Genomic DNA, 15,408 nt, shown 5'->3' on the forward strand with positions numbered 1-15,408 from the left:
TATATAGTTGGTTAGCGTTTGGTTCATCTTTATATAGATTTATCTATAATTGCCAATTAATTATATATTGTTAATTTCGATCGTTTACCACTAGAACCCTTCAAACGTTTAATGTATCAACGAATCTGTAGAATTAAAATAAATCAACCGGTGATAGTAAATGTGTGTATTTTAAATTAAAGAGATCATAAATATACTATTCAATATGTCTTACTTGTCTACGTAGTTACCACCTCAACAACCAAGTGACCAAGTGTGTGTCGATTAATTCCAACTGTTTGTTGTTATTGTATATGACGCAAATATTAAATATGATAAAAATTATGTGTGCGTGTGTGTGCGATGTATACTACTACAACAACAACAACAACAACAACAACAATAACAATAAAGTTATTTGATGCAGCCGATGGTTATAAATACAAGAGGATTTGGAGTCCTTTTAGTTTGGATTCCAACCAACCATCATTTAGTTTTCCAAATTACCAAATTTTTAACCTTATCCTGGAACATATATATATATATATTTATATTCATATCCATATATATAAAAATAAAGATTCTTAATCTAAGATTGATATTAATATTATAATTATAATTGCCATTTATATATATATCCATCTATATTTATATCCTTATCTATATTCAATAATCTCTATCTTACCTATTCCAAGACTTTTGCTTGTTATAAATTTCTTGCTTGCTTGCTGCTGCTGCTGCTGTACTTTTGGATAATACTATAGTTCAACCAAACCAAATCAAATCAACTATCCAACCAATCCAATTCAATCCAATTCAATCCAACAATCAACTATATCCAACCAAATACCAAATACCAAAACCAAAAATCAAAACTATAATTTCCTTTTTCCATGATGAGACAAGTACTACTTTATCATTATTCATATATAATTATTACTATACTATTATTTATGGCCAACAACAAATTGTTGTTGGCACGTAGCCAAGACTATTATTTACCATTTACCAAATTTTCCATTACCAGACAAGAGACTGCACGTGATAGGGTTCTGTCGTTTGAAATTGACCTCGATCGTCATGAGATTATCGTGTCGAGTGACGAAGGAGAGTATCTTGAAATCGGTATTCCAGAGACTACATACCACGAGATTGCCCAAACCATCCTTTCGATCGACCAAGAGACCACCAACGTTCGTCCCGACGACTACTTTTGCCAGTCCTCTAATCCGACCCTATCCATGACTCTCACCATCAATCCACATGCACAGAACCAACATCATCAACAACAACAAGAGTCTACACAGAACCAACAACAACAACAACAGTCAGTTCAATGGGACCATCCACTATGCTCCAACAAACCACACTTTATTGATGCTATCGAAGCATTAATCGATCAAATCTAAATATATATACATACATACATCACATACATATATACACACGCATTCTATACGCAATAAAAAAAATATTAACAAAATAGAGTTCGAGGAAATTTGAATTTTTCCCTCCCTTTTTGTTTTTTAATTTCTTTTAACTTTTGTATTGAAAGTTTGAACAATCTTTGTATCTGTGCATGCCTATAGAACTTATAATATACTATAATAATAATAATATAATGGCTGATCAACAACAACAACAACAACCATACGAGAAAAGAGTATCACCTGAACAATCAACATCAACATTTGTTAGAATCGAACCACAATTGATAGACCCATGCATAGATGCTGGTATCTTTAATGTTGTCATTGTAGGCAAGATTTACAGTTACGATAACGCCACTAACAAAATGGTACTTGGAGTCAGTGATGAAAACCAGATCACCGGTCATGTTAATAATCAAAAGTATAAAGATATGTGCAAGAGAGCCTACGACGAAGGTCATGTTGTACAAGTATTTTTCTTACTCAAACAGGGTGATGTAACTCATGAGGTTTGTATTACAAAAAATATTTAAATATATATATATATATATATATATATATATAACACACAAATATTTATATACTAATACTAGATCATTTGATTTGATTTGATTGTCTTTTATAGATTCTAGGAGCACATGACTTTGGACAAAATTTTGGTATGTTGTTATAATTAATTAATTAATTACAAATTATTCTAGTACTTTTTCGAATTGTATTTTATTAACTCTTTCTTCTACTTCTCTCAATTAACAGATTTAGGTTTATATCATTCATGGATTGAATTGGCAACTTCACATTTTAGACCAGATAAAAGAGAAATTAATGAAGGTTTCATTCCACTTTTCCCATAGACTATATTAATAATAATAATAATAATACCCCTTTTATAAATAATAATAATAATAAAAATAATAATTAAGTTTGTTGTATATATTAATTAAATTAATCCCCATTTCCGGTACAGACGACTTGTGATGCTGAATTTTGATTTGGTTCTTTTTTTTTTCTCACAAGTATGTAGAAACAAACAATGACACAACCATCTATGATCATAGATATCATATCAATGGATGATTGATAGTTAGAAAGAAAGAAAAAGATATGTCAACAGAGACTATAACAACACCATCAATGGTTGATATAACGCTACTACAAGACAACAATGAAGAATCAACTCTGACAGAGCCTGTCAAAGTTCTTGAAGACAGTAGTGGTAGTAGTAGTAGTGAGTTTGATCTAAATGTACTTGAAGAATTACAATCTATTATCAAAGGTATCATTGTCAAGCATCTATCTTCTGTCACCATTACAACTACAACAAATGAACAACATGATGATAAAGAAAAAGAAGATGATGGTGAAAAAGAAATCAAAGCAAATGGTGACCAAGAAGAACAAAAACAAGAACGGTTGCAAGATACACACTCTAATATAGTGGTTTATCCTTTTGGTAAGAGATAGACAGACATAATCAAAAGGATATATAAATATATATATTAACGACTAGTTCTATTCTATAATAGATCATTTGAGCCAAGATGAATTGAAACAATTGATTGGAGACGATGAACAACCTACACTATTTCTCGATCCTCTGCAAGCTACCAAGTTCAACTATGACAATCAATTGGATTATTTAATGTTGTTAAAGAATAACAAGTTGTATTATCCTTCTAAACCATATCACAAACATGTATGTAGTTAGGTTAGTTATTGGTATACATCTCCGATGATATATATATATTAATCCAAATATTATTATTTTAGGTTGGTATTGTATTGTATGCCTGGGGTGCATTACAAAGGTTTCCAGTTAGTTTTAATCAACTTTATGGTTTAAATGAAACTGTCATTGTTAAAGATACCATTGATAATAATAATAACGTCAAACAAGAAGGAGAAGAAAGAGAATCATCTACATCTACATCTACTACGAAATCGGTTGATGAAAATAATACTACTTCATTAAATTCACCTGAATCATCAACCTCTACGACGACTAGTACGACAACACCACCTCCTCCAATTACAATTCAAATTAATCAATTAACAAATCAAACCAATACAGATAGATTGGTTCGTTTAATTTCAAATTGGAAGAACGATATGATAAAAGACAAGGAAGAACAAGTTTATCAATTTTTAAAACCTCTTACCATGAGATGTATATTAACCATGTTTGGAGTAAGAAAAACTTTGGGTTCTGTAGATACCTATTTTCCACCTGGGTATGTTAAACTATGAAAAGCTGTATTATTATTACACCTTTACTTATATTGTTCTCTTTCTTTAGACCAATTAAACTTATAAATACAAGTAACCAATTACATTCACCAAAGAGTGCATCTAAATTGACAGTATCATCAAGAGCTTTATGTAAACATGGTATAAGATCAGAGAATTCATTTTGGGGTTCTGGAAAAGGACCTGAACCAATTAAAAATCTAAGGGCTGAGAAAGTAATGGTATCCATTCTATCTGATCCCACTTGGATCAATATTCATTTATTACCTGTAAGTATTGTTGAGGAGTCAATGACAAAATACTAATTAATATTAATATCTTTCTTTCTCATAAGCATAATATAACTATCATTGAAATTAGAAATTATCTTGGTTATGGATTAAGATGGGATGCATCGGGTGAATCATTTAGAGGCTATTTAGAACCACAAATGGAAGGTATTTAAAACTAAAAACATCCGATATGCATGTACATATATTAATATTCAAATCTTTAATATAGATGGACATGAAAAAGGATGGAAACATTAAATTTAAAGAAAGACTCTTCGGCCATAGAGACATATATGAATTCCGCCGGCGTCGATAAATCTTTGTCGGCTCATTAAAAATGATGTTGATGTTGACGACATGTAAATACAAGATTTAATTTTAATTGTACAATATATAGAATGACCAAAAGTCAGAAATACAATCTGTTGTTGGTAAAGTTATTGTTGATGTTGTCATCAACTTTCAAATCTTTAATTTTATACGATGATCAAGTTTAGTGGAAGATTTTCCACTCCACACACATTTATCTACTTTAATGCCAATATGTCCTATATCTTTAATGTATGTTAAATTGATCAATAATTGTGATAGGCAGGATGAATAATTAATTATTTAAAATGGAATTTCATTCATCAAAGAAGCCAACCAACCAACCAATACTAGTCCTTAACCCCTACCACCTCCAATTGAATACCACATACTATAGATCGATCTATAGTGATTTGACCATTATATCCACACCCACGCACACACACAAAACCATCCTCAAAAATGATAGGGATACAAAAAAATATGAACCCAATCAAAATGATCTGATCACCCCACCCACCACACACACAATTGGATTGATGGGTGGTGGGTTTTAAAAGAGTGGGTGATGTTGTGGTAACTACAATGAGTACCAATCAAACACCCACACACCCCACCCCCGCTCTACAACTCTGTATTAAAGAGTGGTCTACGATTGTAAACAGACATGAAGAGGGACTGAGAGGTTGGTGATGGGCTCATCTGATGATCACTACTTGTTTATCTTTGGAAAACAACCACTCAACACACCCTCACAACACACAACATTCTATGTACAAATATATTTGGTACTATCTGCCAAGGTGAGGACAGAGCAGCCCTCATCAGCAGCCGGTTCAAAGTAGGGTTACGATAAAAATAGAAGTTGTTTCTTTTTCTCTCTTTTTAAAAAAACATTAAAATACAATTTAAAATATATATCGCTATCGATCCATCCCATCCATTGTTAGCAAAAGAGAAAAAAAAAAACAAGGTGAGAGACTTTTGAAAAATCACCAGTAGCAACAGGATTAAGGATATCTTATCTTACCTACCCAAAAGAAAAGAAACACTATTTAGCCAATAATCCAACAACAAACCATCAACAAGCCAATTATAATTGATCAAAAGTTGGTCACACAAGAACAATTGGGATTCATTTTCCATTCTTGAATAGATACATACATAGATAGATACATCCAGTACTTCATTTTAGTAGTATATATATTTTTTTATAAAACCTTCCCATTTTTGTACAAAGTCTCTTTTTCCAATTTATATAAACATTTAATTTAATATTTTTTCTCTATTCCACAACACCAACAAAATAGGCACCTCTCCATCTTCATCTTCCTTTTCTTCTTCCTCTACTTATTCTCTTACTCCTCTCACACCAAATAAAACACATCACCAAATTTGTTATTTTTTTGGTTCATTCATCCATCTATCCATCCAGTACCAAAGGAAATACGATAGGAGGTCTCGTTAGAATCATCAACAATACCCTCTAGTCTATTTTTATAACTACTACTACTTGCATTGTTGGGAACCAAGATCTTTTTTTTTTTCATTTCAGTTTCGATCGCTGCAATTCGATTGTGCACCCATTTAAAAAAAAAAATCAATTTAAAATTAATTTTGTTGATTTTTTAAAATTGGAATCACTACTGACAACGACGGCTTTAGATATCTAGTTGTATATCTAATTTTCAGTTTATTGTTGTTGGCGCCGGTTTTTAAAAAGTTTAAAATTGGATACCTTCCATCATCCAGCTTTGAATGTAAGTTAAAAGACTCTCTCTTTATATATTTAAATTTATATAAAATCTTATTTATTTGTTGTACGAACAACACACACACACACATATATATATATGCAGGTGGCTCACTACAACAATTGTATATATCTGTTTTGTTTGGATTTTTGTTTTAATGTGTTGTGGTTAGGGTTAGAGTACTCTAACTACTACCAACCACAAACAGTTGTGCCTTCCCCCCTTTCCATCCACCCACACCACCACATTTAATCCATCAACTTTGACCATGCCCATGGTGGGCTCACTCAACCCTTCCCAACCCATCCCAACACAACACAACACAACACCATCAACAAAACATAACACCATTTCCATCACTATATAGTTAGTTAGTACTTACTTTACTTGCTTGGAGGAGGGAAGGGAATTCAACAAATCAAATAATCACACACACACACCTTCTCTCTCACCACCATCAAAAATGGTTTAAATTGTGAAACAAACAAATACAACAATTCAATTGTGTTATATGTTTTGTTTAATGGTTGGAACCCAACTCTCTTCCTCTCTTTCATTCTAAATTCTTCTCCTTATCAATTTTAATCATCCATCCATCTCACTCAGTCAGCCAGCGTCACATAATTAATGTCCTCCACACTCCTTTATCAATATTAAATTTCCATCATCACCAAAGAACAAGTACAACAACAAGAAGAAGAAGAAGAGGAAGAAGAAGTAGTAGGTGCATATACTTTGACTGATTGATTGATTGAATTGGTTGATATCATTATTATTATTGCTACACTGTACTATTACTGCTGTACTACTCTTACTCTTGTTGATTCAACTGCAGTAGTAAGATATCTTTCTTCTTCATCATCATCATAATCATCATCATCATCATCATCATCATCATCATCATCATCATCATCATCGCAGTTCTTTGGATTAATTGGTCAGTGGGAATAGAAACACTGATCATTCAGTCAGCCAGTCTAGCCTGTATGACACACAACACAAACAGCAACAATCATCTTTCTTTGTAAGATTGATTTCGTCACGATATATTCCGTTGACCCAACGAGACGTTGAACGTTTGTGATTGATAGATAAGATATAGATATAGATATATCAGTCAGTTGAATCGTTATTCATTCATTCATTCATTATCTCTATCTCTTACAACGACGATCTTGTAATAATAATAATAATAATAATATTAAATAATAATAGTGAACAAACTCTAGTCTTCTTCTTTGTCAGTCTCACCCTCATTAAAGACTGCAGTCGCCCATTCAATTTATTATTTATTTTATTTGTTTTAATTCTTTTCATTCCTATAATTAAATTTTATTGGTTAGTTTTTTATTTTTAAAATCCAATGCGATGATTTTGATTCAATATTGAATATATATATATTTATTCTACACTCTCTCTCTCTCTCTCTCTCTCATTTTTTTAGAATCTTGTACAGTACCGTATTTATTAACGTACTTCTTTTGTTTTTTTTTATTTCCTTTTTCAGCTTTGCGCAAACAATCAAATAAAAAATTAATTAAATAATAATAGTAGTAATAATAATATAATAATCGATTATTGTAATATTTGACCAAAAATGTATCAAATACAAAATGAAGATTTGAATAATGGTAAGAATAGAATAGAATAGAATAGAATAGAGAGAACTAGTTAGTTTAGATAGACCTATATTTATATATTTATAATTTAATATTTCATTGGTTGTATTTTATTATTAACAACAATTACTCATACTTTCCATTCACTCATTCATTACACTACTTGATACATGTATCATCATCATCATCATAAATAATATAATATACATTTCTAAATTATAGATTATTTCTTAAAAATGTTAACAACGCCACAACAACAAAATACTAATAATATTAATAATAACAATAATAATATCAACAATAATAATGGTTCGGTTGGTGCACAGACACCATATTTTATTGATATGAATCAATCGCAAATGCAAACACCACAACATATAACCAATCCTCAAATGAGAAATAATAATAATGGCGCGCCACAGGTACAAATGATATCTATCAATTCAACTGTTGATGGAATGGACAATCATCAACAGCAACAACAATTACATATGATCCACAAACCAATCGATCTACCACCTCCAACTATTACAACGTCGTCGACCTCTGGAAAATCTTCAACTTCCAAACCAAAGAAACCAGCTGGTGGATCAGGTGCATCATCCTCTACTACCACTGCAAAGAGGACCCAAAAGAAACAACCTACTACCAATATTCCAACCACAATAGCCATCACTACCATTCCACAACAACCAACCTCTGTAAATACAACCTCTGCAAATAATACCCCAAATATCAATTCCAACAATATCATTACTCCATCATCGATCGTTGGTGGTGGTGATTTGAACAACTTTTGTACTAGCAATAGTAATAGTAGCATGAACCTAATATCAAATACTCCGCCAACCTATCCATACGATTTTGATGGACAGTCTTCCAAATCAGTGATGATGCAACCGACAACCTCTGGATCGACTCCCATCTCGAGTGGAGGATGCGACCCATCTTCATTTCAAATGATGGATATGATGAATGCAAGCTCACCCATCTTGACAATGCCACAGTACGAAAAGGAAGAATTGGTGGGATATTACAATCCTCAACCAATGACGGTGGGACAACCGTCGTCATCGGATCATCAACAACAAAATACATTTAATCTTCAACATCAATTGCTCGTGCACAACCAATTGCAACAACAAAACTCCCAAATGATGTTGACTGATTACCCCGTGCCAAATTCTGCCAATAGTTCGCCAAACTCTTTTCCCGATGACAGAATATCTCCCTCCATCCCAATGCATCATCAACAACTAATCTCTCAACAAACTCCTCAACAATCAATGTGTGATTTTCAATCAAATCAACAATTTCAACAACACCATCAACAAAATCAACATCAACAACAGCAACATCAACAGCATCAACAACAAATGCAACAACAAATGCAACAACAGCAACAAATGCAACAACAACTTTCATTTATTCCCGAACCATTACAAATGAATAGTTCACCACAAAACAACAACAATAACAATCAAATGACAATGACCGATTACAACCGACAAGCATTACATATGTCTTCCAATCTTGTTTTACCATCAAACAATAATAATAATATTAATATTAATAATAATAACACCGAATTATCATCTTTACAACCTCCCCATCAGACGACACCATCACAACTATTACAACAACAACAACAATCTGTATTAAATCTTCAACCACCTCCATCTCTTTCATCGTCATCTCCACCCAACACCATGACAATACCTTCTTCGCTTTCATCATCGACAGGATCGATCTCTAGTCCAAAGAAAAAGGCACCAGCCAAGAAAAGAAAGCAGACCAAAGATGACAAGTTCAATCCTCCTCCACTCACCTCATCTCTCAGCCAACCACTTTTGATGGTTTCCCTCAAAGATGATCCCATGATCAGCTCTCCACTCCACTCGAGCCAAAAATCCGTTCCCATCTCCAACCAGGTCGTTGGAGCTGGTGCTTTGAACAGTTCAACCAATGATTTTGCATTGGGTCCACCAAACGCTGAAAATGCATTCTCTCGATTCCTCCGTATCGCAAACGAGTTACCACAACATGAACTACAAAGATTTTGTTCAATGGTTTATCAATTTTCTATTTATCATCTTTCACAATTACAACAACAACCTCAGCAACCTCAACAACAACAACAATCTCAACAGCAGCAACAATATTCTACACCACCTCATCAACAACAACCAAACTATCAACAACAACAAAATTCTCAACCACCTTTAAACCAACAAATCCAACAACAACAACATTTCAATAATAATAATATTAATACTAATACAAATAATAATAATAACAATAATAGTATTAATAATTTTTCAAATTATAATTATCAACAATTGTCATCTTCTCCACCACAACAACAACAACAAATTCAACAACAACAATATTATCCAAATAATCAACAACATGCACTACCAATGAATCATATGATGCACCAACAACAACAACCAATGATTCAACAACAACCACCACCACCAATGATGCAATCTCAAATTCAATCATCTACACCTTCATCATCATATTCGTCGCCACTCAGTAGTGATCAACATGCTCACCCATTGTCATCATCTGGAATGTTGAGTTCTTCCTCAAATACCATTATTGCTCCAAGTGGTACCAAAAAATCAAAATCAACCAAACCCAAAGACAGCAAACCAAAAAGATCAACTTCTAAATCAAAAAAGAAGACTCCAGAGAATGATACCACTTCAAGAGATTTTATCACCTCTAAATGTTCTCCATTGGCAAATCTAAATGTAAAGGTATGTATTTATTACAATAACAATCTATTCTTCTATGTAAAATAATAATATTAATTTTCCTATTAATATCAAATTTAAAGGAAATAATTAACAAAGATATTTTAAAAGTATTAGATGCCAATCAAAGAGAAGAATTACAAAAATTACTACCAAATTGTGACAATGTAGATTCCATTTTTGATCACATCATTTTTGAAGAAAGTATAGAAAAGTACAGAAAGGATTTACAAGCAGGTGCATTGGAATCCCTACAAGATGGTTGGTAGTAAATCAAAACAAAAAAACTTAAATATTTATAGGATCAATGATTCAAAAAAAACCATTAATCCAAAAATACCTGAAAATAAATTATTATATATAATAAATAACACCGACCAAAAAAAAAGACATCATATATAATTGTCAAAGCTCGGTGTTATAAACTAATCCAAACCAACATATTTCCATTCTATTCTATTCTATTCTATTCTATATACAACATTGATTTTATTATTATTATTATTAGTATTATTGAGGTGGTTGTTGAGGTGGTTGTTGTTGTTGTTGTTGTTGTTGTTGTTGTTGTTGTTGTTGTTGTTGTTGAGGTGGTGTAGATACTGATTGAGGTTCAATTGGTCTTGGAAACTAAATTAAAAATAATAATTAACAATGTTTAAAATTAATGAGTTATTATTATTATTATTATTTGCTCTTACCTTGTTAAATAAAGAATCAACAACTAAACCTAATCTTTTTGTATCTTCAATTTGTTTGATTGTATAGGCAGCTATTTTGAGTTTATCTTGATGTGCATTGGGATCGAAATTGATAGAGTAACCATTGACAATATCCCAGTTGACGATTGACCCAATCTTATCAAAAGCTTGACGTAGATGATACAATGATTGTGTAAGACGAGATGTCAACACTGCCTTTAGATCAGGTGCTTGATAGATACTACCATTGATGATATAGTACAATGTTTGAACCTTTACATCACCAGGTGATTCTCTATATTGTCTTGCTATTAAAAATAATGATGGTTCTTGATAATTTATAACTTGATATTCTATTCCTACCATTGTTCTAAAAAGAAAAATATAAATAATATAAAACATTAGTTATCTTTCTCTCTTTCTTTCTTCTATCTCTATCTCTATGTCTCTCTTACTTTAAAGCTGAAGGATCTAATCTTTGCATTTTAAGTATTTCATTATTACATTGTTTATCGTAGAACTGAGACATTGAAAAGTAAGTCAATACTGTCATTTGATTCAACGGGAACATTTGTAACCATAACGGATCCCTCCACATGATTTGAGTGAGATCTTCAACCTCACCCTCACGAGCTGATCCTTCAAACAAAGGAGAGTTTATTGATCCTACATTCATTAGAACTCTCTTTTCTTATCTCTATCTATCTAAACTATCTGATCAGATAACAAACTAAAAACAAAAAACAACTACACAACAACTTGAAGTTTGACCTCCAAAGTTTGTTTTTTTGATTCATTTAATATTTACAAAAAAGGGAAGGAATTGATTAATAATTTTATTTATTAATAAGATGGTTATTAATTAAATGTAATATAATGTTGAACCATGACGTGACGTAGTTGGTTATATAATAATATATATATAAGGATGTTTTGGAGGATAAATTAACAAATTAATTGATTTGTTTGTTGGTTGGTTTAATCAATAAGTTTGGATTTTTCGGAAACCTTTTGGTCTTGCTCTTGTTGGATAACAGCGTCTATGGTTGGACCTTGTTGGTATTGTGGTGGTTGTTGTTGTGGTTGCTGTTGTTGGGTGGTGTATGATTGGTATGGTTGTGGGGCACCGCCAGCAGTGGTGTTGTAGCCAGCTGGAGCATAGTAGCCTTGTGGGGCGTAACCTGGTTGTGGAGCGTAACCTTGTTGTGGGGCATAACCTTGTGGGGCATAACCTTGTTGTTGGTAGCCGTTTGGAATGACGACAACCTCTGGAGTGACAATGACGGCTTGTGGAAGATTGACAAAGACTACACGGTCTCTGTAGCCGAGCCAGAATCCGAGGAAAATGATTGGGATCAAGACCAAGGCAAATAGACCAAAGAAGAGACCCAAGAGGAAAAAGAGGATAAAGAGGAGGACGTATCCAACAGTGACCTTTGGCTTACAGTCAATATGCTTACCAGTCTCGACATTGATGCCGTTAAAGTATAGTTGTAAGTCAAATCCTAGTGAACGGGTGGTTCCACCAGTGACGACCCATTTGCCATCGACTGTGTAAAAGCACATCTGCTTTCCTTCCTTGACCATTGGAATAACAATACCATTAATCTTCATCTCACATCCATGAACATGGACTTCTCTATCTGGGAATATAAATGTTTTTTTCATTCTCTCTCTTTAAAAGTATTTATATATATATGTATACAAATAAATATGTATTATTAATAACTGTTTAAGAAACACATTAAAGTGTGTTTAGTAGATGTGAGGCTAGCAGGGAGAGGTCTTCGATTTTTTTTGTTTTCGACGAATCATTGAAACGAAATCTTTCGAATCCAGGACACCTCACTCAGAGGAGCTAGTGCCAGCTCACCCATGATCTTTTCCCACCTCATCAATCCTTAACTTTTCTCAATTATTACAGAGAACTATTACTATTATTTCTTTGATGAATGAGAAGAGATTCTCTCTCTTTTTGTTTTGAAAGCGATGTTATGTTTTGAAACCAAAGAGCAAGAGTTAGCAATCGCATCGATGGTACCAAAAGCCAAACGACGAATCATCCGTTGTTGTGATGATAAACCATTTGCACATTTTTTGTTTACACGGTTTTGTGTACTTACAAACACAAATAGCTTTATTTATATTTATTTAACATTGATCGCTCGAATGAACCATACGAGAGATATTATGATTTTGAAACGAATGTAAGGCGGAGTGTCTTCATACCCCACATGTGATCTCCTCTTCATTGTCTCTCTCTCTCTCTCTCTACTCGTTACTCAACAACCCTGTCACCACCTCTAACTCTAGAGAGAAAGAACAAGAACACCCCCCTCCCCACACACATACACATAGCAGCATTGTGTTCTTAGTGATTACGAAACAAACACATACACACAAACATAATTTATAGTTATTCTCACCTCACATCCTTTTTTAAACCAAATTATTCTTCTCTACTTTACTTTTTATAAATAGAGTTTGTTTAAAGAATATATATATTTATATTTATAACAGACAGGAAGGAAGGAAGGGATCAACTTTGTTTGTTGGCTGTCATGATGCGTAGAGGAACCCTGATGAAAACGAATGAATGACAGACCTAACTATTTTTCAACAACAACGCTAGAACAACAACAAAATAATAATAATAATAATAATAATAATACATATAATAGTATACAACAACAACAAATAAGATTTGGTAAATGTTCAATAAGAGAGGATCAAAGTGATGCATCGTATATATCGTTTCCGGATGAATGCCCAGTTGAGGTGATCCATTTAATTTCAGCGCAAGAACATTCTCATAATATCGAGTTGATCAATAACCTGACAATCAATTATCGTGTACGCAAAATAGTCTATATCCCATTGATTATCATTTGTTTTTGTTTTATAGCCATCTTTGAATCCATTGGCAACACTGGAAACCGAAAAAAGGATAAAATATATTATCAGATTCCAGTCATCTTGATCATTGTTCTTTCCTTTATCATAGTTGCCATTATTCATAAAAATCAAATTAAAAAGGTAATTACTAAATAACAAAACAAAAGAGATAGGAACTAGTTAATATTAATATTAATTTATATATTATTTATTATTTTTAAATAGTTAAAGAAAAAAGTAAAGAAATTAATAGTTGTAATTAATACAAATATTAGTAGTAGTAATGGTAGCGATCCATTTAAAAAATTATTAAAATATTCTTTTCATGAATTGGATTCTGATAATTATCTTATCATTGATTATCCAATAATCCCCAACAATAATAATAGTATTAATAATAATAACAATTACAACAACAATGATGATAATCGTAGCAATATTATAAATAATAATATTGGCATTAATCAACAATACCAACAACACCAACAAGAACACGTATAATAAACATATGATATGATATGATATGATAGTTACAAAACAAAACTATTGTTTTAATAATAATAATAATATAAATGGAAATCATCATTATTGAATATTGGGGTTTGATCAAAAATACCAATATAATATGTAATATATGTAAATAATAATTGATTTTTAAAGATTGAATATTATTATTTATTTATTTGGTGTATAAATAATATCATACTCGCACTAAAAATGGAGATAATTTTAATCTATTAGATTTCTTGAATAGAATTGCTCGTTGGTTTACTTGGTCTCTCGCTCCAACCTATTCCAATGAACTTTTTGGTACTTTTGAGGTTTATACAATTAATAAGACCAATGACAATTGGACCAATACCTATAAATAGTCTGAAATAATCATTCAATTAAATATCAAAACAAACAAACAATCAAATTAACAAACTATTTAGCTAAATTCCTAAACAAGAACTGTCTCTTTCAAAAAAAAAAATGATGATGAAATCAATTACTCTTTTCTGTGCTATGCTCCTTTGCATTTCCTTTGTAGCTGCTCATTACCCAACTTATCCAGTTTCCATTGACCACAAGTTAATTGGAACATGGCAAGATGGTTCCAGAGGTGGACAAACCTTTTCACAATTCGATATTGTATTGACCAACCATGCCACCAAGAACATCAAACAAATTGTCATTGGTACTGATGCCACTTGCAGACTCAGAGACAATAACTCTATCTGGAATGTAAAGGTCATTGATACTTCATCTTTTGTTGATTTCCTCATCCTCCCATCTTACCAAGACATCAACGCTGGTGCCTCTTACACTTTTGGTTACATCATCCATGGTACCTCCAAGGCTAACCTCTTTGTCAAGAATGTTATCTATGCTTAAAAAAAAGTAAAAGCAAAACATCTCTGTCAAATGTCAATCCAAACATACCAAAATAATAATAATAAT

The 15,408-nt window shown here is 32.2% G+C and overlaps 9 protein-coding genes across 9 annotated transcripts; 7 read left to right on the forward strand and 2 right to left on the reverse strand.

Annotated features, from left to right (window-relative positions):
* Positions 1 to 932: 932 nt before the first annotated feature.
* Positions 933 to 1,388, forward strand: DFA_06821 (uncharacterized protein; the record flags this gene model as incomplete). Its single annotated transcript, XM_004366138.1, has 1 exon — positions 933 to 1,388. One exon carries the CDS (start codon positions 933 to 935, stop codon positions 1,386 to 1,388), a length of 456 nt encoding a protein of 151 aa, XP_004366195.1.
* Positions 1,389 to 1,600: 212 nt separating this feature from the next.
* DFA_06822 (uncharacterized protein) lies at positions 1,601 to 2,263 on the forward strand (the record flags this gene model as incomplete). Its single annotated transcript, XM_004366139.1, has 2 exons — positions 1,601 to 1,918; positions 2,111 to 2,263. The coding sequence occupies 2 exons, from the start codon at positions 1,601 to 1,603 to the stop codon at positions 2,261 to 2,263; spliced, it is 471 nt and encodes a 156-aa protein (XP_004366196.1).
* A 250-nt stretch (positions 2,264 to 2,513) lies between these two features.
* Positions 2,514 to 4,186, forward strand: DFA_06823 (uncharacterized protein; the record flags this gene model as incomplete). The annotated part of the gene is made up of 6 exons (XM_004366140.1): positions 2,514 to 2,862; positions 2,936 to 3,105; positions 3,180 to 3,640; positions 3,706 to 3,925; positions 3,991 to 4,093; positions 4,158 to 4,186. The coding sequence occupies 6 exons, from the start codon at positions 2,514 to 2,516 to the stop codon at positions 4,184 to 4,186; spliced, it is 1,332 nt and encodes a 443-aa protein (XP_004366197.1).
* A 79-nt stretch (positions 4,187 to 4,265) lies between these two features.
* DFA_06824 (uncharacterized protein) lies at positions 4,266 to 10,641 on the forward strand (the record flags this gene model as incomplete). Its single annotated transcript, XM_004366141.1, has 5 exons — positions 4,266 to 4,287; positions 5,930 to 5,997; positions 6,097 to 6,115; positions 7,833 to 10,375; positions 10,456 to 10,641. The coding sequence occupies 5 exons, from the start codon at positions 4,266 to 4,268 to the stop codon at positions 10,639 to 10,641; spliced, it is 2,838 nt and encodes a 945-aa protein (XP_004366198.1).
* Positions 10,642 to 10,882: 241 nt separating this feature from the next.
* On the reverse strand, positions 10,883 to 11,746 carry med6 (putative mediator complex subunit 6; the record flags this gene model as incomplete). The annotated part of the gene is made up of 3 exons (XM_004366142.1): positions 10,883 to 10,999; positions 11,023 to 11,440; positions 11,526 to 11,746. The coding sequence occupies 3 exons, from the start codon at positions 11,744 to 11,746 to the stop codon at positions 10,883 to 10,885; spliced, it is 756 nt and encodes a 251-aa protein (XP_004366199.1).
* A 302-nt stretch (positions 11,747 to 12,048) lies between these two features.
* Positions 12,049 to 12,738, reverse strand: DFA_06826 (uncharacterized protein; the record flags this gene model as incomplete). The annotated part of the gene is made up of 1 exon (XM_004366143.1): positions 12,049 to 12,738. The coding sequence occupies one exon, from the start codon at positions 12,736 to 12,738 to the stop codon at positions 12,049 to 12,051; it is 690 nt and encodes a 229-aa protein (XP_004366200.1).
* Positions 12,739 to 13,662: 924 nt separating this feature from the next.
* Positions 13,663 to 14,466, forward strand: DFA_06827 (uncharacterized protein; the record flags this gene model as incomplete). The annotated part of the gene is made up of 2 exons (XM_004366144.1): positions 13,663 to 14,106; positions 14,191 to 14,466. 2 exons carry the CDS (start codon positions 13,663 to 13,665, stop codon positions 14,464 to 14,466), a joined length of 720 nt encoding a protein of 239 aa, XP_004366201.1.
* A 71-nt stretch (positions 14,467 to 14,537) lies between these two features.
* Positions 14,538 to 14,837, forward strand: DFA_06828 (uncharacterized protein; the record flags this gene model as incomplete). Its single annotated transcript, XM_004366145.1, has 2 exons — positions 14,538 to 14,601; positions 14,707 to 14,837. The coding sequence occupies 2 exons, from the start codon at positions 14,538 to 14,540 to the stop codon at positions 14,835 to 14,837; spliced, it is 195 nt and encodes a 64-aa protein (XP_004366202.1).
* Positions 14,838 to 14,940: 103 nt separating this feature from the next.
* DFA_06829 (uncharacterized protein) lies at positions 14,941 to 15,342 on the forward strand (the record flags this gene model as incomplete). The annotated part of the gene is made up of 1 exon (XM_004366146.1): positions 14,941 to 15,342. The coding sequence occupies one exon, from the start codon at positions 14,941 to 14,943 to the stop codon at positions 15,340 to 15,342; it is 402 nt and encodes a 133-aa protein (XP_004366203.1).
* Between the last annotated feature and the right edge of the window lie 66 nt (positions 15,343 to 15,408).

Source organism: Cavenderia fasciculata (assembly GCF_000203815.1).
Source record: "Cavenderia fasciculata unplaced genomic scaffold Scf_EJPB12P01AWP9W-5, whole genome shotgun sequence".
NCBI classification, from domain to species: Eukaryota; Evosea; class Eumycetozoa; order Acytosteliales; family Cavenderiaceae; genus Cavenderia; species Cavenderia fasciculata.